Source organism: Tenrec ecaudatus, chromosome 3 (assembly GCF_050624435.1).
Source record: "Tenrec ecaudatus isolate mTenEca1 chromosome 3, mTenEca1.hap1, whole genome shotgun sequence".
Lineage (NCBI taxonomy): Eukaryota > Metazoa > Chordata > Mammalia > Afrosoricida > Tenrecidae > Tenrec > Tenrec ecaudatus.
This window is the reverse complement of record NC_134532.1, coordinates 61850370-61874570: the sequence shown is the minus strand read 5'-3', so window position 1 is coordinate 61874570 and position 24201 is coordinate 61850370. Positions and strand designations below refer to the sequence as shown.

General features: G+C 36.6%; 1 protein-coding gene across 6 annotated transcripts in view; it reads right to left on the bottom strand.

The window, feature by feature from the left end:
* Nucleotides 1-24201, bottom strand: part of FBXW7 (F-box and WD repeat domain containing 7) — a 205262-nt gene that overhangs the window by 131430 nt on the left and 49631 nt on the right. For all 6 annotated transcript variants that reach the window (XM_075543700.1, XM_075543699.1, XM_075543695.1 and 3 more), the window contains one exon: nt 15231-15276. Coding sequence is in view for 2 of the 6 variants with exons in the window: in XM_075543695.1 (XP_075399810.1) it covers nt 15231-15276 (46 nt within the window). In the remaining 4 variants the exon portion in view is untranslated. The remainder of the gene's footprint in view (nt 1-15230; nt 15277-24201) is intronic.

Below are 24201 nucleotides of genomic sequence, written 5' to 3'. Positions count from 1 at the left end.
GACGGAACAAAAAAATGGCTGGAAGAAATTTGGAACCGATGACCAGGAGCATCCTTAAAGAAAAAGCCATCGTTACTTGTTTGGGATATGTTCAGAGGCCACCTACTGGATGACATAAAAAATCTAGTAAAGTTACTTTAGCCGTTAATCCAGGTAGGCTTACATCTGCACTGCAGCCTCTGGATGTATCTTTGATTAAGCCTTTTAAAGACTGTGTGCAAAGGACACAGTGGCATGAATGGATGTCATCTGGTCAAGCCTGACTAACAAAAGGAGGAAATCTCATGAAGCCTGACATAGAGTTAATAGCAAAGTGGGTTTGAGATGCATGGGAAGACATTCCAGAAGACATGGTGCAACGTGCTTTCCAGAAATGTATTAGTAATGCTATGGATGGCAGTGAAGACTGCGCTTTGTATGAAAATGACAGCAGTGATGGTGATGACGGAGATCTCAGTGAGGACAGCGGCTATGATGACCTCACACCAGCTGAAGCTCTGCATTGGGATATGGATGATGATTAGGAATCCAGTTTTGAAGGATTTTAACTCTTTACATTTTAGCTTGGTTGCTGATTGAGCTCAGGGAATAGTACTCTTAAGGTATCATTGTTGATACCTTATTGTTTTTAATTGAAGCTCTTTTCCACTTACTGTGCTGGTTTACTAATGTTAAATGACTTGCTGCCCTTTTATTTATGTTTTATATTTAAAACAAATATTTAAATACAGTACCCCACTGATGTCTCAATTTTTAGTAATTTTATTTTCATTTGTTTTGATTATTGAAACTCACCAATCGGTTCTGCATTTACCACCCTAGGCTTATACTCGAGTTAATCAGTGTTTCTGGTTTCCCAGGTAACAATTAGGTGCCTCGGCTTATACTCAAGTCAGCTTATATTCAAGTACATACGGTACTTCAGTATATCACAAAGGAAAGATTTATCATATATGGTGAGAGTCATACTTTTACATACTCTTGAAAGAAATTCTGCTTTATAGCAAACGATGAAAATCAATTGAGTAAAGACAGATAGTTCAGTATAGCCAACATTTTGTGTGCACCACCACAGTAAAAATGTACTATTTGACTACTTTGTGCAGTAACAGCTGTTACAGTGCAAGGTGAAAGTAACATACTGGCAGTAGGGGTTAGGAGGGAGTATGTCCGGGATGGGCCATGACTCTCAGTGGCTTAGCAAGTATGTGATGATATAATTTAGTAGTTATGTAATAATGTACTTTGGCCATTAAATGGTGTGGTCATCCTCCATTTTTGAATTACTAAGCTTTGTCTTTGGTGCCTAATCATGTCCATAAATGAGGAGTAAGGAGGAGGAAAGGGGAGGGGGAGGATGTAAGAGCGAGAGCAAGAGAGAGAGTGGTGGGGGTGGGGGGGAGAAAGAGAGAGAGTTGTATCAAGTACTTAAAATAATACGTATTAGGTAAGAGGAAGAGTAGCTGATGAAGGGAAGGGAAGAAAAGGGAAGGAGGAGGGGGTAGTAATTTTTTTTTCCTAATGTGATGCATAAGCAAAACTGTAGAGCAAGCAGATCTTGGGGGCCTACCTACGTCTGTTTTTCTATAAATATTAGTCTACATATATCCATGTTTGTAATCAATTATTTGTTTAAAAAGCAGAGAAGATGAACGCAAAGATTATTAGGATGCAATCACTAGAAATTCATTATCTTACATGTTACATACCTGGGATAATAAGATTTAGATCCTTAAAAATAACTTAAAATTATCATTTGAAAGTGGTGAGTTTGTTAAAATGTATGATTCACTTAGATATTAAGATATAGGTAAGAGACTCGCATTTTATAAAAATGCTGTCATGGTCAATAATCAGAGTTCAGTAACAAGCAGGTTCAGGCCAACCCCAGAGTGGAATGCGGGGGCTATATTTCATTATACTTAAAGCTGGTGTTACCTATAAACTTTTTATGAACTGGTGAATGAAATAATAGATAATATCTAAAACGTCGTGGGGTCTTCGCATTGTAAAATTGCTGAGGCTATTCTTCTGCCGTAAAAGCTAAGAAGGCGAAAGAGAAAACTTCCTCTCCCATTTTTAAATTAAGTGCTGCTGCTTTAAGGGACCAGCAGTCTCATATCAAGTCTAGGCTGCAATCACAACATCCATTAGTGTCCCACAGCTCAGAGCGAGCAAGCAAGTGGTCGTCAGTGCAGCTAGTAAATCACCTGATCCTATTACAAAATCAATTACTGCAGTGCATTTCCACTGCTACACAATCTGATGATGACAAAATGATATTGGATAGCTACTTCAAGGTCAAGAAAACTGCTAAGAACATCTTTAATTATTTTTGTTGTTTTTGTTTTTAAGTCATTTGATCAGGCGCGCGTTCATCTTAACTGTGTATTTTCATTTGAAATAAATCGATGTCGTTACCTTTGGTTGCCTGGGACATGCGATGGATAATCTCTGCAACTGGTCTGCTGTATAGCTACAAGAGAACAGATCGGAGCAGCAGGTCGAACGGCTCAACCTCTTCATTAAGGAAGAAATAACACTGCAGCCACAGCCACACATTGAATTGCTCATTAGATAAGATTTTGACTTAAGAATTCAGAACCGTTAGTGTCCCACAGATACTCAAAACTGTCTGTCTCATTCTGCAGCTCTCTGGCTGGAAGAAATGCTGCTAAAAAGCAAAACAAGCGGCTTCTCTACAGGAGATACTTACTGGCCACAGACTCATCGCCAAGAAAAACTCAATATTAAAATCAGAAGTCTCCCGGCTACTCTATAGAAGGTAAGGCGCTTTAATTATTTGTTTTATAATAAAACCCAGGTACTTAACAAAAGAGCAAACTCAACATCAGATAGCCCCAAGTTATACTAACCACTCTTTCTGTCCTCCATCAGTTTAGATCTGTTTGCCTACTCCTTCAGTTCAGCCTATCCAACCTGTTCCCTCCGTAAATGCACACTATTTCAACAACCAACAGGAATAAGCCCCACCCCTCTGTCCCCATATACACTGATCAAGAAGCGCTCAATATCTGGAAAAGAACTGCTGCTGCATTGCTTTGAGAAACAACAGGGAGCAAATTACTGAATGGATTCTTTAACTTACCAATCAGAACTGCTGACCTTTCGTGACTACAATTCAAGGAGCCTGCCAATTACTCACAGTAAGAATAATCAACTGATTTTATTTCTATATTATAGACGAATTCAAAAAATTGTTGGGGTTTTTCAATCATATTACTCAGTCAGAAATACAGAAACAAAGGCAGAACGATTTTAAAATAAAATTTAGACAACAGTTAATATAAACAGCATCGGTGGGAGAGTGTTTGGATAAGACATGCAAAGTAAACAATTTCCTCTGAATCCTATACTGGAACTTAAGAAACAGGCAACAAATTCTGTACGAAAAATACTGATGTAAATAATCTTGAACTAAGCTACAAGATAATACAGGGAGGCTCCAGCTACCACAAATGTTTTTAGAGTTTGAATGAGTATATATATGATACTGAAATCTTCTCCTACTTTATTTTATTAAAAAGTTAATTTTAAGAAAAGTCAAAATGTAAGCAATAGCAGTTAGTCCTCCGCTAATGTTTTATACTTAACTATCTTTGCCAATAATGCATTAAGATATTCACTTCCACAAAAGGGTTTGTAAAATTAAAAAAAATTTTTTTGAGATATTCACTTCCGTCGTGTAATTATAATTCATATTATAAACTCTAGGCCAAGGGAAGGTCACATTAATTCAAAAACTGTAATGTCTTCCTAAATAATCATACTTCAAATGATTATCATTTAATGAACATTAATAGACCTATGCTTGCCCATCTTTGTTAAAAGCATCCTTTTAGGGGAGGGGGAATCATCTAAAAAAACTACATGACAAACACCTTGAATTAGAATGCATATTTTTACAACTTTCTGTTTTCTATGGCTTTCCATGGTCCTTATTTATATATGCCTCATGCTCAATTTTTCCCTTGGTTTAAACTTAAAAACAAGTCAGTTCTGTCTCTCCCTTCACCTTGTACTGCCCTTTTGCTATTCGTGTTGTACATAAATCAATTTCCTGAACATCTAAAAACAGGCATGCAGTTCACACTGGGAAATTTTTGTAAGCCTCTGTACAAAAAGCCAATGGAAACAAACAAGCAGAACAATGCAGTAACCTTTTACTCGCCTGCTGGAGGTACTGTCTGCTGCATAGAATTTAAATCCTCATCTGCAGACTCAATTGAGCTGGTACTGCCAAGAATTCTGCTCTTCTTGTGCTGCTGCTGCTACTAACAGCTGTTCATCGAAAGAGCACATTATAGGGAAAATCTCAAGTACTATCAGTTTAAATTCTTATATGGTTTAACAAAAGGTCGTACTCCTCCTAGCAAATGTATGAGATGGAGAAGCTTAACAGAGGTCACAAAAACATTGATGCCTCGTGTGAAAGTCGTAACAATGAACCCAACATCAAAGCCTGATATGATACGATTTCTACTACTGCCAACAAATGTATACCATGCCCAACACAATCTGTGGTTTACTAGTTTCATAATTAAGATGGGGACTATAAATAAATCATTATGTCTAGGATTATGGACAAGTTTCAATAAAGTCCATACCAAATGCACTAATAAAAGTTAATTTAATAGCTAGCTATTCTGTCTCCATATTTAGAAAATCATGAAGTAAAAGACACAGAATATAACTGTCAAATATTTTAACTTGCGATGTTTCCTCCTCTAATTCCCTCATCTTCCACTGGGTCTCAGGAAAATGACATCAGTCATAGTTAAAATCAAGTGTAAGCAGTAAGGACTATTTTCATTTATTTTTCCCCATGCCAGCTAATTTAAAGTACAATTTATTCTTATGCTACAAGCAGATGCAAATATAGCTATGAGACAAAACAATATAATATTTTTTAATTATTAGGAAAATTTGCTTAGAAAATATAGTAATTTCTCTTTAATTATCTAATTATAGATAAAAAAGGAGCCAGTATTAAAATTTGCTCCCGGTGACATGTGCCATGGCTATTTCTTTAATAAACTAGCTACCTTTTAAAGGTGTATTTTCCCCTTTAGGGTGCAGTAACAGTAGGTGCTAAAGCTTGTTTTTAAAAACAAAATATCTATTTCCATTTAATTAATTTCTACTTTGTTAAGAAACGAAGTGATCCTTGTATTTAACCGCTAATAGACAGTCATGAAATCTGTTCAAATCTGTGAGCCTGCAATAGGACATCCTTCCTCAATGTCAAAATGTCTTCGTCCAAAAAAGTGAGCACAGCTAATAACAGCTCCCCTAAGATATAAAAATAGTGGACATGGGGGCTTCAACAAGTTCTGGAAAAACAGAATGGAATTTTCTCACAAACTTTTGCAAGGTCCTTTATATATATTGAAGTTTTTTGCACACTATTTTGGTGTATAAAATCATTTTAAACCATTTAATTTCTAAACATTCATCTCAAATATTTTTAAAAGTTTATAAATCCTTGTTGATGTCACGTTTTGATACTCAATTTTCATTCATCCTTAAATACCAAATACAACTAGGCACTGGGCTGCTAACATCATGGTCGGCAATTCCAATCCACCAGCTGCTCCATGAGATAAAGATGAGGTGGTCTATTCCTACAAAGATTTGCAGTCCTGGAAGCCCTACATAAGGGTGCTATTAACTGGATCAATTTAGTGGTACTGGGTTGAATAGCAATGTTAAATAGCAGTGTATACATTTTCTTAATGAGATAGCTAACTGATCATTTTCTATTTTCATGTAGCTAGTTATAAAATCAGTTTACAAATATTGTACACAATGAAAATGGCAAAAAGATAAATGTGAATTTATCTGTTTTTAAAATAAAAATAGGAATTACAGGTATAATTCCTAAAATTTCTCTTGCCTGCACAAAACACTAGGTTTTTCTTGTTGTTTGTCAAACACTAGTTTTAAATAATTTTCTTCCTCAGAATAGAAACTTTATAATGAATACATCTCTAAAAGGGAGTATCTTTCAGTAATAAAGTGTAAGGGGTAGGGAGACATTTTTAAGGCTATATGAAAGAAAATCAATGAGGGAGAACAGTAAAATGATTTACTTTAATTTTAATCTCCTTTTTACTGAGGATATGATGATGCTTATATATTAGGGCTTTGAAGAAGAGAGATGATTTTTTTCTCCTTCTAAGTATTATGTCCTGGTCCACATTTTCCCTTAAATCCCATAGGGTTAAATTTCAAAGAGTTCACTTTGGCTCTGTAGTCAATCCAAATCACATGTCTTTGGTCACTCGTGTTTAAGTTTCCATTCACTCATTTATGTCGTCATTCAAATATCTGTAACTCTATCATGTAGCCATGGTCTGATAATAACGATGTAGCCACACACAAACCAGCCAATCAATCTCCTTCCTGACTTCACTGAATTTGCATTTCAGTGGGGAAAAAGGCAACAATATACATTGCGAAAACTGCCAGAGAGAAAAACAAATCAAGAATGATAAAATGGTCCAAATAAGTCTCCCATTCTTCTTAGGAAAAAAATGTTTAATAAAAAAGACAAAGATATTATTTAAATATCAAGCAGAATATGCAGCAAAGATGTGATACAGGAAGGAGGGGTAATATTATATTTTTAAGTAAAAAGAAGGTAAGAATTCCTATATATCCTGACTCATCCCTTATATTTATAAAATACTCAAGATAGTGACAAAATTGTCTTGACTATCTTTTACTTTTCTTCTTTTTTTTAATTGTTTAAATTAAATCCCAGGTATCATGTCATGTCCTCTTCCTCTACACACTTCATTAGTTTCTTTAAATAAGGCCGTTGTCTTACATAATCACAAAATTACTATGCTTTACTTATCAAAATTATATGGTGTCATGGCACTAACTAGCCATTAATCAATATTCAGAGTTCCCAAATATGCCCTTTGTAGTCTATTTGTTCGAAACAGAATGTAAAGAAAAACTACACTGTGTATGTTTCTTTAGTCTCTTTTAAGGAGTTGATTGCACTGGAACTGTTAACTGGAGGTCAGCTACTCTGAGGAGAAAGCTGAGGCTGTCCATTCCCATAAAGAATTCGTGTCTGGGAAACCATACCCAGAGTCGCTGTGAGCTGTACTCTACTTGAAGGCAGTGAGCTTTTAAGTCACGTTTACTGTATCGTACCTCCTGTTGTGCCCTTCCTTTAAAAACAACACTGATCTGTTCAGGAAATTTTGTTCCAAACCAAAAACTCACTGTCATAAGAGTAAATTCTGACTCAAAGCAACACAAAGCTCTATATTCCAAAATTACCTGCTTTTACATCATATAACACACCAGGTAGCCCAATCTCCCGTATTTCCTACCAATAACTTCTGACGGCAACTATTCCAAAAAAGAGTAATTCCAACTCTGCAGAAAAGCCAGCAAAAGAAGAATACAGTCAACACAGCTGTCCTAATTCCAGAGAATCAAACAGCAATGTACTTAGTAGTTCTCAAATACCTACACTGAGTTGGAAAATCTTAACATGGTGCAATACTGCTGAAAAGACAGAAGAGGGGGCTATAGTATTTCAGAGTTCCACACTAAATAACGCCACAATTTGCTTTTAGGTTAACCACTGAAAGCAAACTTGTTCATGTGGAACCACTGAATCCATGGGTGGGTTCTTTCAGTTAGTGAGCTGGTCACTCTTTTCACATGTGGAAGTTTCAGAAAGCCCAAGGGAAAATTCCATTCTTGAATTCCTGACTTCATTATTAATTGAAGATCACAAAATAAAGCATATTTACCTAACTATCTTGGTTTCCCGGTACACATATAAAAGTTCTGTGCACATAAAAATGACACAATAGTCTATCAAGCCTGCAATAGCATTATGAAAATGTTTGAAATACTGTGAGAAGTAACAAAATGTGACACTGGAGCACTACATGAGCACATGCTATTAGAAAAATAGACAATGCAGGGTTTGCCACAAAACTTCAGTTAGTAAAAAATAAAATACCTACAATGTACCATAAACAGATCTGCCTGGATAGCATAGTCAGTCAAAATATTTGCCATGAAGAATAATGATTTTTATCAAAATGTAGATTTTATTTCTTTAAGTATAACTATCACTTTAAATGATTTTGTACATTACAGACTATGCTGTATATTTATACAAAGAGGACTGCTCCTATACCAAGACAAAAAGAGTAGCACTACCCAAACAAGGTTTCATGTAAGAGCTACGTTTTAGAATTCATACATTTTGGGGAATGAAAACTTACCCTAAGTATAGATACAGTCATATGTGTTTTCACAGATGAGTACACTCTGGTTCAATATAACAAAGGGGTAAATTCACATGCAAACTAGCACCTAGATCTCAAAATTTAGAGAGATGAGCTCTTTATTATTACACTCAAAAGGAAAGTACAAGGGAATACATTCACCACAGAAAGAAAGCAGTATTAGGGAACCCTGAGGGCTGAGTGCAAGCAGGTCATAGTAGAAGGCTTTTTTTCATTTATCTATCAGTAGTAAGAAAATCAACCAAGGGTGAAAGGTAAATGCCCCAAAAAGAAAGTCTATCCTTTCATCAAGAGACTTTTTAAAAAAATCTAATACAAAATTTGTCAAATCAATCCACAGAGGACATAACCCGGGCACCTTTATCTTCTTCATTAACAGCCCATTCATGGTTTTGGAGTAAGTCTTACCTAGTCAAAACAAGCTCGGGGAGGCTTTCCAACCAATATCATAATGAAAACAGACTGGAGATACATTGTTCTGGCCGTTAAAATGGAAAGATAAAGTACACATTTTCTGCAGCTATCCAGCACATAATAAGAGTCACATAAAGATGTATTATGATTTTACTTTGGGCTAGGTTACAAAAACAAAGACCCAATGAAACAGCTAATCTTACGAACTTTTTTTAAGACAAATTATGTGAGATGATGGTTTTCAGAAAAATGGTGAAGGGAAGACCAAGACAGTGATCCCCAGAAGATAAGAAATGAAGTGATTTGGAGAAAAGAGAAAATCGGATTGGGAGACAAAGTTGAAGAACAGGGAGGCCAAAAGGCTACCAGAGAAGAGAGAGTTACAAAGAGGGAATCCAGAAAAAGAACTCTTAAGAAAGCAGCAGGCAGGGGTTACACAGAGGTGGCAGTAGGAGACATGGAGAAGAAAACTCAGTTCCACAAGGAAGATGGTTAAAACAACTCTGAAGAAGATTCCTGAGACAACAAAAGCCACTAGGGCTCTGACAAGTGACTGTTCCTACTCAATGGAATGCATTTCCAGTCCTATTTATTCTCTTCTTGATACCCCATTCACATGTAAAGGAGAACATTAAAATAATCCACAGGTATCTCAGTCTCTCAGCTCACCTCGTCATGCTAAACTTCACACTGATGATGTTTCTGATCTGTTTACATAAACTAATTCTTTATCCATTTTCATTTCAGATAATAAACTTTTCAGCACTGAAACGTCCTTTCTCCCTTCGATCCTTCTGGCTTCACTCATTAGCGCTACAAGTTTCTTTCATTCTTTAACATATGTTCCCCTTTGAGTCTCTAAATCTATTTAGAGCTACTTTCAAGATTTTGTTTTGCGTTTCTTCCTCCTTCAAAGTCAGCAACAGGATCATTTTCTCCTTAAATTATACGAATCTAAAAATAAATTACATTTCCACTTGCTTTACATATCTAACCGTTTTTAAGTTGAACATAGACACTGTAAATAACATGCTTTAGCTCTGGGTGCTGGTCTTGCACTCTTCAAGGACTGCTGTTCGGCTGCAGCTTTCCTGGAACTCGAGTTGCAAGCTGTCCTGGCAGTGCAATAAACAGCAGCTGCTTTTGCTTGGTGTTTTCACAATACGGTTGCTTTCTCGTGAGCCTGATGAGCAGCAGGTTGGTGGTTAGCACAGAGACTGGGTAGAGATTACATTCAGATAGAGAAGCCATTTCAACATCAGCCCAACCAATCTCTGTTCATCTACCTGGTGAGGTGAACAACAGGGAGTCCTTTCACTTGAGAGGCAGATTGTAACTAAGTAAGAGTTTAAAAAAATATATCACAGATATCGAGAATGACTCTATATTATCAAACACACACTGCAAAAAGATTCAAAAAGAGTAGGAGTAAGATATTTTTTAAGTTCCAGTATGAGAATGTAGGAGAACCCAACAAGAAACAGCAAAGCTCCAATGGCAGCCAGAAGGAATTATGTTAAGAAATCACATTTTAACTTCCAATACAAATGGAAGCACTGTATTCTCAGAGTAAAGACAGAATGAGTCAAGAAGATGAAAACAGAAAGAAAAAAAGGCAAGAGTAAGAAATACAATGTTACCTTTGTCAAAAAAATTTGCTACAAAATGTAGAAGTATTTATTAGAATTATCAAAACGGGAAGCTATTTTTTTTTTACAACACATCCTCCATCTAATAAGGTCTATACACTCCTGAGGCAATGTTTCATCTCCCTACCTTTCTTCAGAGAATTCTATGCTCTTTGATTTACACCATGTCAAATAGCAGTTGAGGTCTCATTAAAAGACTCAAATAATAATCCTTTTTAAATGTTAAATTTTTGGTACAAAAAGAAGTCTTCAGAGGCAAGAGCAGGGCTGTGGAGTGGTATGGTAAAATTTCCTAACAAAACTCCCATAAGCCAGCCCTTGCTATCTTGAAAAAGTGAGCGGCTGGTACACTGAATTGTTCAGTGCAATGTTCCGGGCTTACTTCTAACTAATACCGTTTTCAACTTTGGTAAAAACTTATTCATAATAAGCCCCTGTAATCAACTTGTGCCATTCGAGAAATCAATGAAAATGACACTTTGGAATCCCCCAAAAATCCACCATAACCTTCTGAGCTGATCTCTGTGGCTCAACTGAACTTTACTGGCCTAGAAGATCCTTATAGCCATTATTTTGACGAGACCTCTTTTTTTTGACGGCACCCTAATGAGAGACTAAGGCAAGTGTATTACTGAAGAGAGCCAGTCTGTAGGTAGCCCTTGATCAGAGGCATGTTTAAACATTATTTGCCAGGAATATGAAGTGGAATCCTAGTAGCAGGACTTCCTGGATTATCCTCATGGAGCTAAAATAGGTTATTTGAGGACAATGGCAAATGTAAAGAATGCAATAAAGGAATCAGAAAGCGAAAAGGAATCGCAGGGAAGAATTGCAGACTATCTTTCAGCTAAGGGGGAAAATGTGAATGTACACCAGAATATCTTGACAGTCAACCATGAACATCCAGCAAATAAAGCAACGCACCATCACCTCCACAACCACTCCCCAAACCTCTAAATCTGCCTTGGACCAGCAGTGGTGGGAAGGGGAAGCCCACCCTGCCACACATGCCAGGAAGCAACAGGTACTCAAGCAAGGCAGTGAGCACCGAGGAAGGACGCTGAAACCAAACACAAGCCCGTGCCAATTACTGCATAATTCGAACTTAGCATAATGTTCCAGTCTTCAGAAGCTAACCATGTCAATGAGACAAGTGAGTGTAATCAAAACCTTGTCACAGACCAAGGCTACCAATAAATACTTATTTTAAAATAGCTGTGTGACACCAAAGCAAAGGTAATAATTTTTAAAAGATATATTGGATTCTGTCAAAACTTACTGTTTTTTAATCTGAAGGAAACCAACAAGAAAGTGAAAATAAAATCTACACAACATGAAAAATATTTATAAATCATATGTGTGCTAAGAGACTAGTTTCCAGAATAAGGAACTTTTTAACAATTCAACAATGGAAAGCGAAAGAATTCAATTTCAAAATGGGCAAAACAATGTCAATGTATTTTTCTAAACAAGATACAAAAGCAGCCAATAATGAAAAGACGTTTATCATCATTAGTGAAATGCAAATTAAAACCACAATGAGATGCTACTTTATAGCCATTTCCGACCAACTGCCAATAGCAACTCATAAGACCTTACAGGACTGAGTGGAACTGCTCCTTCGGGTTTCAATGACTAACTCTTTAAGGGAGCAGACAGACTTCTTTCCCAGGGTGACTGGCAAGTTTGAAATGGAGGCCCAACATAGAGCATGCCAATCTTACCCCACAGCATAGGAGAGCTCCTTTACAACCAGTGTTGTCAGGTGACATTGAGTTGTTGTTACAACCAGTAGGTCAATCCAACTACTTGAGAGTCTTCCTCTTTTTCAATGACCCTCTACTCTACCGAGCATGATGGCTTTTCCAGGTCCCTCCTAATAATATGTAGAGTATGTGAGATGAAGTCTTGACCTCATTCTGGCTATACTTTGTCCAACACACGTTTGTTTGTTCCTCTGACAGTCCATGGTACTTCTTAATGTTCTGAAATTCCCATTTTCCTAAGTATTACTCACAATTTCTTATGATCCACACAGTCGAATGCCTTTGCAAAGTCAATAAAACACAAGTAAACATCTAACTGGTGTTTCTACTTTCAGCCAAGATCCACCTGAGATCGCAATGATAGCCTTTGTTCCACATCCTCTTCTGAATCCTGTTTCAATTTCTGGCAGGTCCCTGGTTTTTGAGTGATCGTTACCATAATTCTATATGCACATGGTATAAGTGAGATTATCTGAAAATTTCTACATTGCGTTTACCACTTTCTTTGGAATAGGCACAAATATTGGTCAGAACCACCAAGATGGCTAGAATACAAAAATTACCTGATAATAACAAGTGATGGTGAAGATCTGGAAAAATCACAACCTTGACATAAGTTCTGATGGGACTGTAAACACGTTAAAAAATTGTGAGAGTTCTCATATGTTAAACACCTTTCTGACCGAACAACCCTATTCCTATTCTCTCCTCCACCCCAGAGAGGCTAGGTACATGAGCGCACAAGCTTCTACGACAGGACGCACGTGCCAAAAGCATTCTCACAGCCAGAAAGTAGAAACTACCCAAATGTTCATCACACGACCAACGGATGAATACTCTGTGGTACGTTCACAGTACAGAGTATTATTCACCCGTTAAAATTACGTGCTAACATTACAACATGGATAAACCGTGACATACTATACTAATTAAAATAAGTCGACACAAAAAGGCACATATTTAATGATTCAATTTATATAAAATGTCAAAGAAAATAAAACAATAGAAACAGAAAAGAGATTAATGGTTGCCTTGGTTTGGGACAAGGAAATTGGTCTGGAGGGAAACTGAGCATGCTAATAATAATAAGTTCAGGCAGTTTTAGTTTGGTGTCTAGGTGGGCGATAAAATTAGATAAATTACTAAATTAGACAGCAATGATGACTGTGCACCTCTGAATACAGCTATATCTACTAAATTGTACACTTGAAATGGATTTTCTGCTGTGTTCTTTACACAAGGTCATGGAAAAGCGGAATTAAAAGATAATGGAATTTTTCCATAAGCCTTTTGACGCCCCCTGATATATCAAATAAAGCTGTTATTTAAATAATTAATTTACAAGGATTATAAATAACTATCTTTACTACAAAACATGGGCCATGGTGGGGTAATTGATTATGTATTAGGCTGCTAACCATAGGGTGAGTAGTTCAAACCAACCAGCTGCTCCATGAGGAAAAAGATGAGGCATTCCATTCCTAGAAAGATTTACAGTGTTAAACCCTAGGGAGCACTTCTCCTCGGCTCAGAGGACCACTGAGAGTAGGAACTGACTTGATGATAGTGGCTTTCCTATTCATTCCTATAATGCAAAAACGATTGCACCCCTCAAGTCTAACTCAAATGTAGCGCCAGTTGTGGGAAATGCCAGGAACCTGTTTTTAAATCAGTTAAAACATTTACAGTAGTCAAAGTCTTAAGAGTTGTGTCTTAAAGGTCTTTGTAATTACATCATTTGAAAGTCCTTGGTTATTAATACTTTGCTGCTAACAGAAAAGTTACATTCGAATTGGCTCAGGTATGCCTCAGAACAAATGCCTGATGTACTCCTTCTGAAAACTCAGTCCTGGAAAATGCTCGACACTCATTCTTGTCTGACACACATGCCCTATGTTAGCACTGACACAGCAGCAGACACTGGTGGTATTACTCACTCTAAAGATGTGAATTCTAGTATAAACATGGAACATACATTGTGTCCATTTTTTGATATTTAAACACCCTATTATGATTATTTTCCACTGTGCAATGGAAAAGCTGGTAACTCGAACCCACCAGCTGCTCTGTGGAAGAAGCATGTGGCAGTCGGCTTCCATAAGGATTTACAACCTTGGAAACCTTATGAGGCAGTTCTAATGTCTGTCAGGTAGGGTTGCTATGAGTTGGAATCTACTCAATGGCAACAGCTTGGCCTTTTGGACCTATGACTGTAGACTTACAAAAATATTATTTAACTGAATATTTGCTGTTTCAAAAACATTAAAATGTATAATTAAAGAAACCAATGCTTATCTTTAAATATTTCTTAATGTACTTAGGAAAATTCCTTTAGCTAATCACATAGCATTGATACTCTAAATTATTTTGACAAATAAACTGTATCTTGACACTTGATTATCCAATTTACCAACTCTAGCCACTCTCTTTGAAATATACTTCATAACTTTGAAATGTATCAGGATTAATCAAAGTATTAATTAAATATATTAATCACCTACCAAGCACACAAAGCTAAAAAATTAATGTAAACACATTCTGAAATTAACTCTCCTAACTTAAATTAAAAATGTAAGCACTTTCATTTAGTGAAATAGTAAGTTTATGAAAGTCTAATACAGAAACCCACCAAATTTTTCATATTTTAATGAAACAAAAGGAAAAGTGTATTCTAGGCAGCAAATGGCATAAAGTCTGAAAAAGTTATAGTCTTCATGTGGGCATGTTGCAGCAAACGGAATCTAATGAGTCCAAATAATGGATGGCTAAAGACAAAATGTAGACTTTTTCAGCAGATAACAGAACAATTATTAATCACAGGTAGGAAAAATTGTTTATTGATAAAGTACTAATATTTCTATCTACTACAACCATTTCTTTCTTTGAACTCTAAATATTCTTAGTTTGAACAGCAGAAGAATTTTCTGGATAAAATGTGTAGAAGAAGGGATCAGAAGAGCTACAAAGAAAAGAAATTCAGTGTAAAAGGAATACAAATATAATTTTAGCTTATATTATAAATTCCATTAATGAATCACACATAAAAGCATGCATAACATATAAGATATGTAACACAGGGAAGGTGTACTTACCAAATATTTAGAGAGCCTTTTGCAATCCAACTGGTGGTTGAACTCCCTAAAAAATAAAAAGAACATAAATTAGAAACAATTTCTCAACTTCATAAGATACGCCTACACTATAAAACCTGTCTAAGAATCCCATTTAATAAGGTAATTTGTATAGTATAACAATTTAAAACACAAAGCAGATACAGAAAGGAGTACCTTCAAAATATAAAACAGGTTTTCCTTAATAATGATCTAATTAAAAATTCATTTTATATGGAAAAACCAATGAATTATCAAGACACTGGCAGAGCTTATTAAAAATGTAGAAAAAAATAAGGTCTAGAGCAGCGGTTCTCAACCTGTGGGTTGCGACTCCTTTGGGGGTTGGAAACCCTTTCACAGGGGTCACCCAATTCATACCAGTAGCAAAATTACAGTTATGAAGTAGCAAAGAAAATAATTTTATGGTGGGGGCAGGGGGGGTCACCACAACATGAGGAACTGTATTAAAGGGTGGCGGCATTAGGAAGGTTGAGAACTACTGGTCCAGTGCATGAATTATATTGAAAACATTCTAAATCACTATAAGAGCTATTAAGTGTCTTAGGGAAGCAATCATGTTAAATTTCTCCTCCAAAAGCCCAAACTCACTGCCATCGGGTAGATGCCAACTCCTAGCAGCCCTAGCTCTCAATAAACGTCCCTCCTCTGCATTCCAGTGACCTAGTCACAGAGCGAATTAACCCATTTTAAGTGGCATATGAACAATCGAAGGACAGAATGTATAGACTTGAAAGAGGGTAGAGAGATTTTATAAACGTTCATTCTATTTTTATTAAAAATCAACACATGGAAGCATTTAAAAGTCCACCCTACAGTGACACTCAAAAGACCAAATTTCTCCACAATAAAGTGTATAAATTGACACATGAATATTCATTAGCAAACTGTCAATTATTTTATAATAAAGCATATATCCTTTCAGCTAGTGAAAATAACCTTCAAAACCAAGTGCAACACTTCCAGAGTAAAAACATTGCATCGTATTTATAGAGTCCTTATTGATTTCCAAGCACTTGGCAAAGCCCCTGCGGAAACAAAATGTATACAGGGGGGTGAGTCAAAAACTACTGCTACTGGGGCTCTGCTTCACACATGTACCAATTTAAAATAAACAAAATGCCTTAACATGTCTCTAGGATCACTGAATAACTACATACAAGTTCCCTTAGTCCTAGTCCCAGCCTCATTAGGATGTCATCAGAAAAGCAGGTCCAATCAAAACAGTGGCTTTTGGTGAAATCTGCTAGGCCAGTAAAATTCAAGACAAGCTCAATAGGTTATGGTAACATGGGGATTCCAAAGCATTAACCTTCAAAGATTTTAGACACCAAACAATCATAGGGGACATATTAGGAGGAAGTTTTTAAAAAATGGAACTGTATTGGTAAGAAAGAGGCCAGGAAAATTGCCTCAAGGAATTATTTTACATCAGGACAACACACCTGCTCATTCCCATGAGATTTTAGTTGGGAACATTACCATGACTGTGAAGCTACAGCTCCCTAACAGACCTCATCTTGCCGCTCTGGATTTCTTTTAGTTTCCCAACCTCAAGGGGCATCACAGAGGAGCATGATTTGGGTCTGTCCAGGTGGTCAAACCTGCCATGTTGACATAGTATAAACCAAAGAACAGAAGGGGTTAGGGAACAATAATCCTACTGAAATGTGCACACTTTAGAATAACCAACCAACTGCATTCAAATCACCAGCATTTCCCCAAGGATGAAGTTTACACAGGTTGAGAAGTGGGACACATGATGTTACATTATCAGGATGCAGTCAATGAGTTCAAACAAAATGTGTAGGAATTGTTGATCTTCACCCAATTCACAATGAAAAAATTTTTTAAAACCAAAGAACTGAAATAAGAATCAAAGCCATTTTAGAAGTTATACATTAAAATAACCTGTATTATCACAGGACACAGAGACTGTTCTTAAATCAATATGCTAAGATTCCATCTGTAGGGGAAAAAACTGAAAAGAGCAAATACCAGAAATAAAACAATAAGGAAATCAAAGATAATGAAAAGAAAAAATACAGAAAGTTAACGAAAACTTTCTATCATGTTAATGTTGCATTTACTCGGTAATGTTTACATACTCAAAAAAGTAAAATAATGCTAGGGGCACACTGATACCAAATACACACAAAGACAAATGAATTGTTCATCAATCTGGTGACTGTAGTGCAGTGAATTACTCAATGTGGCCCTTCTAGTCATTCATGGAACCCTAAAGGAGATCGGTCACTGTCATCAACCTGCTACAGCCAACCCCAGAAGCAGAAAAGGGATCTTCTTTCATCAAGAAAGAAAGAACAGCCAGGAAGGAAGCCTATCTTTTGGACCCAGGGATTCCTAGGCTCAAAATAGAAAACACCGTAACACCCATACAGCACAGCATGAGACATGGAGAAGTAGCAGTACAGAAACTATGGCAAAAGACCAGGAGACTGAATAAAATTTCAACAACCTAGATAGCGAAAGAACTGGACATCCTTGTGCAGGAGCTGGCTAGCAGTCAAATGCCTCTGGACACATAAGTGGCTGAGTTAAAAAGTGATTTTTAGCACTTGCCTAGCAGGGCAGAAGCTGGTCCAAAGGACAGAGAAGCTGAGAGAGAAGCCTGACTAGGAGCAGGGCTGAGAAGCTACCAGATGACAAGCTCTATCCTGAACCGTTCCCATCCTAGTTTGAACGTGATAGTTTTCTCCTTAACTCTTCCTGTGATTTCTGAATTGCCACTGCAACAAATTAACATACCTAGCACAGAAGGAGAGAGTACCACGGGGTTGACAGTTGGCATCAGCCTTGGTTAAAAAAAAAAAAAGGAATTATACTTGAACTGATGGTGATTCTAAGCAACTCCTTCTTACAGTGTCTTTAAAAAAAATAACTGAACTAACTTATGAGGAAAATAATCTGAACATCTTCACTACGAGAAATTCTATGCACAAAAAGAACTGCAAAGATACTGCTGATGGTGGCAGTGATGTAGTAATTTCCAATTCTCCAGAGTGTATTTATTATACAAGACACAAAGTAAATAACCAGTTCAAGTTGGAAGAAGGCAGATGCAAATGTGTAACTGGCAAGGTAGAGCCCTGTGTAACTAGACTGAAATTAATAGTAGTAATCATGTATTTCCTTGTTCTGTAGGAACAGTAATACTTAAATGCTAATAAGCATTTAAGTGCCTAAGATGTTGGCTTGCAAATACCACTACCTCACTAAAATAAGCTAGAATCCTTGAGGAAATGACAAATGGCCGGTCTGAAGCAGGAAAACCATAAAATAAGGAGAAAACATTTTGTTGTGCTAGAAAACACATGTATTCAAACACATGATTAAAGACACGCCAGAGTGACAGAGAAACTAATTTAAATTAGCTCCTACTGGCGAAATTTCAACATGGGTCTCCCAAGAAAAATCATAGTAATGGGTCAGCCCACAGAATGAAAGAATCCATGAGAACTGAGAATGACAGAGATAAATAGAAATTCTCCCTTACATACTGATGTCAGCAATACATGTGGAAAGTATGCAAAGAAAATGGGATGGCTCTCAAGAGTTCACGTTTCATATGCATGCTTCATAAGGTTAACAGCACTATATATCCACATATCAAATTATCCCAAATAATTACATTAAGTATCTTTTTAACCTTTGAATATAAATTAATTATAATTCTATAAAACTCAGACTAGCTAGATTTTTACCACTCTGTGTATGTGGTTAGTGGCTAAACTATTGGACATCAAAGATTTAGGGATCCAGGCCACAGAGAAGCGTATGCACATGCAAAGAACATTTACTTCAGTGCTGTATAACTGTCTATCACATAAGAACAGGTAAGTATGGAGTAATCATATAAGGAAAACTACAAAACCAAAATCAAATCTACATATATCAACATGGGTAAATGAACACTTAATTAAAAAAAAGATACAAAAATATGTACCTTCAAGAGTATACTTCATTCACATTTTAAAGCCAAGTCATTATCATTTTACATTTCCACAGAAATATGTATGTGTATAAAAAGGTATAAAAACTTAAAGAACATTTTCAGGGTACTAATTATCACCTAGAAGTGGGGCAAGGAATAAGAACAGTAGTGTTTCTTTTTCATTAAAAAATTCTACATCAATTACAGCAAAACACTAATCTACAGCAGCATATAGACACATGAGCTATGTTCTCCTATATTTTAAAATATTTATTATTATAATCCTAGGTATTTTAAAGAATGCTGATTTGGAAGATGTACCTTGTGACTCAATCCTATTTTAATCTCTGAAGTGAGTTAGCAAATCCAAGTAGTACTTCAACATTTATTTTAATAAGCAAAATTAATTTCACTTATTTAAATAAAATATAATTTAGTAAACAATATAATTTAGAAAAAATGTCATTTAAGTAGCATTACATCTTCCCTAAAGTTTATAATTATCAGTGTCTCATTGCTATTAACCATCATTTGAAGAACTAAAAGTTAATCGATTCTAGTAATTGTTTTTTTTCTTTAACCTGATAGTAGCAAACTACCTATTTCTACAAATACCAGCTAATAAGCCTAAGAAAGAAATCTTTTATTATATAAAAACACTTTTAATTCAAAATTTTAAGTGATTTGACAATAAATTATCTCTTTACCATATTCCGTTGTTCTGTTTAAAGGAAATCAACAGCTTTCACTTCACTACTATAACGTAATTATGAATTGAAACAAGAACACTTAGCTTTTTAGACCCACAAAGCTACCAGTATATCTAAATCAGTAAAGCAATTTATTCATTAATGCTACAAAGAAAGCATTCTTTTTTAGCATATGAAGCATTAGAAACCTCATAGCTTCTAATTTTGTCATTTTTTCTCTAACTTTGCAATTTTTCCTTGCTTTTGCCATATGAACTCTGCCATTTACTTTAATACCTAAAACCTATCATTCTAGAAATCTGAAATTCCATGCAGGCAACTTCAAAAAATTGTTTCTAAATAAAGCTACTTGCAGTTTACATAATTTTTCACATCTTCTTTCCCACAGAGACATTTCTATAAAGACAGTTTTGATTTTTTCAAATAGAAAAGCATACATGTTCACTTATCCAATCAGAACATTCATTAATCAATTACAATAAAGGACTGAGGATGGTGCAAAAATTAATCTAACCTCAGTCACCCATCAGATCATTTCTTTTTCTGCTCTCAGACAGGATGAACCTGATTAGAAAGCAAGCACTTAAATATTACTGTACTGCAGCTTTTAAGAGTGGTAACTACTAAATACACTATCACATGCAAGCTAAAATTTTGCTTAAGATCATCCACCAGTGGTTGCAGCTGTACATTGACAGGGAGCTGAATGGGGTTCAGGCTGGATTTAGAAGAGGATGTGGAACAAGGGATATCAGTGCTGATGTCAGATGAATCTTGACTCAAAGCAGAGAATACAAGAAAGATGTTTATTTGTATTTCATTGATTATGCAAAGGTATGGATCAGAGCAAACTCTGCATAGCCTTAAGAAGAATGGGAATTCCAGAACACTTCATTGTCCTCACAAGGAATTTGTACATGGATCCAAAGGCAGATGTGCAGTTAAGTTAATGACATTATCCATGAAACTTACCTCATGCCCTAAGGGATTGCTGATAATGTTCTCTAACAGAAAATGGTGATGGTGAAGGGAGACTTTGGACAGTGTGAGATATGACAAAATGATAATTTATAAATTATCAAGGGTTCATGAGGGAGGGGGGAGTGGGAAGGAAGTGGGGAAATGAGGAGCTGAAGCTAGGGGCTTAAGTGGAGAGCAAATGTTTTGAGAATGATGATGGCAACAAATGTACAAATGTGCTTGACACAATGGAAAGATGTATGGACTGTGATGAATTGTATGAGCCCCCAATAAAATGATTAAAGAAAAAGAAAAAAATAGTGTTCAAAAAATAGTACGACCCAAATCCAGAAGAAGGAATGGTATCAGAACTTAAATTATGAACACTCAATATGCAGATTATGGATGACCGTGGGAGCCCAAATTCATTTGCAGGGTCTCCACACGGACTGTCTCCAATGAATACCCTCTGGCTAGGGGTATAAAGAACCTTGCCATCATGCTGGATTGTTGCAAATGCAGTTCGGTTAAAATATAACACCTCATCACTTGACCTTCCTTTTGACCTATTTTTATTTGTTCTAGCTTGTAACATTTCCTGCTTTCTTTTTGATTGAGGTTTTTCTCTGGTTTATTTTTTTATCATGGTTGGGTGATGGCGTTGTTTGGGGGTGGTGTTGTTTGTTTTTGGCCTGCCCCACCTCCTCAAAGTTATGTTTCCCTGTATATGAAATCCAAGATAGATAAATCTGTACAGACAGTAACTGGATTATTGACTAATTGGAGAATGGCAAGGGATGTTGGGGGAATGGGGAGCTAGTAACAATGAGTACAAGGAAGAAAGTACTCTAGAACTGACTATAGTGGTGACTGTACAACTCATTAATATGACTGAACTATGGAATTGTACATTATGTGAATTATGTAAAAAAAATCTTTAACACAGTTGTGGGAACAGAACAAGGGAATACTGCATCGTTTAAAAATCAAGAAAGGTGTGCATCAGGGTTTTATCCTGTCACCCTATTTGTTCAACCTCTTTGCTGAGCATATCATCAGAGATGTGGGATTATATGAAGAACGTGGCATGAAGATTGGCGGAAGGCTTACTAGCAACCTGCAATACTCAGATAACAAAACTTTGCTTGTTCCCAGTAAGGAGGCCCTGAAGCACCTGCTGATGAAGATCAATCATCACAGCCTTCAATATGGATTACAACTCAATATAAAGAAAACTTAAATCCTCACAACAAGACCAATAAGTAACATCATGATGGTTGTGAAATAGTCAAGGATTTCATCTTGCTTGGATCCACAATTCAGTGCTATGGAAGCAGTACTCATGAGATCAAATGATGCACTGTGCTAAGCTTTATTCATCATGGAATACTAAAGAGTTAAAACAATACACTAAATCTGCAACAATAAATCTAGAAAATACTGCTGCGTGTCACTCTTTCAGGCCATTTGCTATGTGTACAATTTCAACAGAGGAACAATGAATTGCTTCACGATAGCAGGTACCAAGAAGGAACATGGTAGCACAATGAGTGCACTGAGCTTCTCCTAACTATATAAAGTCAGTAAGTTCGATCCACCAGCCATTCGGAGGGAGGGGGATGAATGAGGCTGTCTGTGCCCATAAAGATTAGTCTCAGAAAGCCACATGGGTAGTTTGATTCTGTCCCATATGGTCACAGTGGCTCAATGGAGGGGATTTGGTTTTGCTACTAAGTGAGGTGGAGAGAACATCAAAATGAGAAAGCAAATGAAGCAAACGGTTAACACTTGCTTGATAATATTAAAAATGCTTTACAATCTGTACAAAATTTTAAGAGATGAAAAATACTAAGCTTACTGGACCTACTGGGTCCTGAGGAATCTTAGTGATTGTAGCTGTGAGTCACTCTTCAACCCTTGATTTGACACAATTCTCTGGAGACTGCCATTTTGAGGACTGTTTCACTGCTTTTTAAAAAATAGTTTTACTGGCATATACTTCACATATCATACAATTTAATCATTCAGTCATAGTTAAGAGGAGCTGGCCCGTCATCGCCAGTCATTTTCAGACCATTTTCATCTCAGCTGTTGAGTCAGCTCACAGTGACCATGGAGGCAGAGCAGAATCTCCCTGGAGGGTTTTCAAAGCCTTTAGGGAAGCAAATTGCTACAACTTTCTTCCAAGGGGAACTGATACTGGCTTCAAACCTCAACCTTTCAGTTTACAGCTTAGTGTTTACCCAGGGCACCACACCAAGGTTCCAGGCTCTTACAACAAGATGAAATTGGACTTCAGAGCCAGCCTCTGTGTTTCCTCAGAACCAAAAGGAAGAGGCCTCATGAAGCAGTAGTTAGTTAACGACTCGGGGATCAACTTTGAAGTCTGCAGTTTAAACTCACTCACCAGCCGCTCCATGAGAGAACCAGTGGCAATCTGCTTCGGTGAAGATGACACCCTTAAAAACATTGTTGTTGATAAGTAAGTGCCATCGAGTCAGTTTCTACGGACAGCGACCTTGTTCACATTGCCCAGCCCCACATCATCTTCACAAGTCACACCGTTTGAGAGCCCATATTGCAGCCACTTTGCCAGTCCATCTCTTTGAGAAGGTCTTTCTCTATACAAAAGCCAGCTCTCACGATCTAAACTAGTACTAGTAGTTCACTTAGCTGCTGGGATGGTGCCAGAATGGATTCACACAATGGAGCTGAGGTGAGTAGTTAAAGACTGGAAAGCAAGTCAAAGGGGAAAAAAAAATCTGCAATTCTAAGGAGGGGGGAAATGGTGGCAATGTAATGAAGACGTCTTGAAAAGAAAAGATATCTAACTACTTGAAAATTTTTCAAGTTTTAATTAGAAAAATATAAGACTTTGTAAATCAAAACTATAGGTAGTTTCTATGAAAAGGGAATTTATTAAAATTCTTAACAAAGAATTCCCTCAGAGAACCAAGAATTGGTTGAGAGCATGTACCAAGAAAAACAATTCTCCCCACTTGATTGTTCACACCCTTTGAGACTTGGTCCTTTGAAAACTGAGCCTATATCAATGAAGTTCACTGACATCTCAACTGCTGCTAAAATGGAAAGCTCCAACATTCAACACCAGGAAGTAATTCCAAGCATTTCTCTGTTGAAATTCATGTGTTGGCAGAGCCTAAATTGTACAGGCCTATGTCGCAGCCACTAAGTATGCTAGCAAATCCAGTTTTGCTGCTAAGACTCCTGACGTGAAAATTTCACCAACACTGAAAAGGTAGGCTATTTGTAATACACAACTACAAACATATGCCAGATCTTGGCA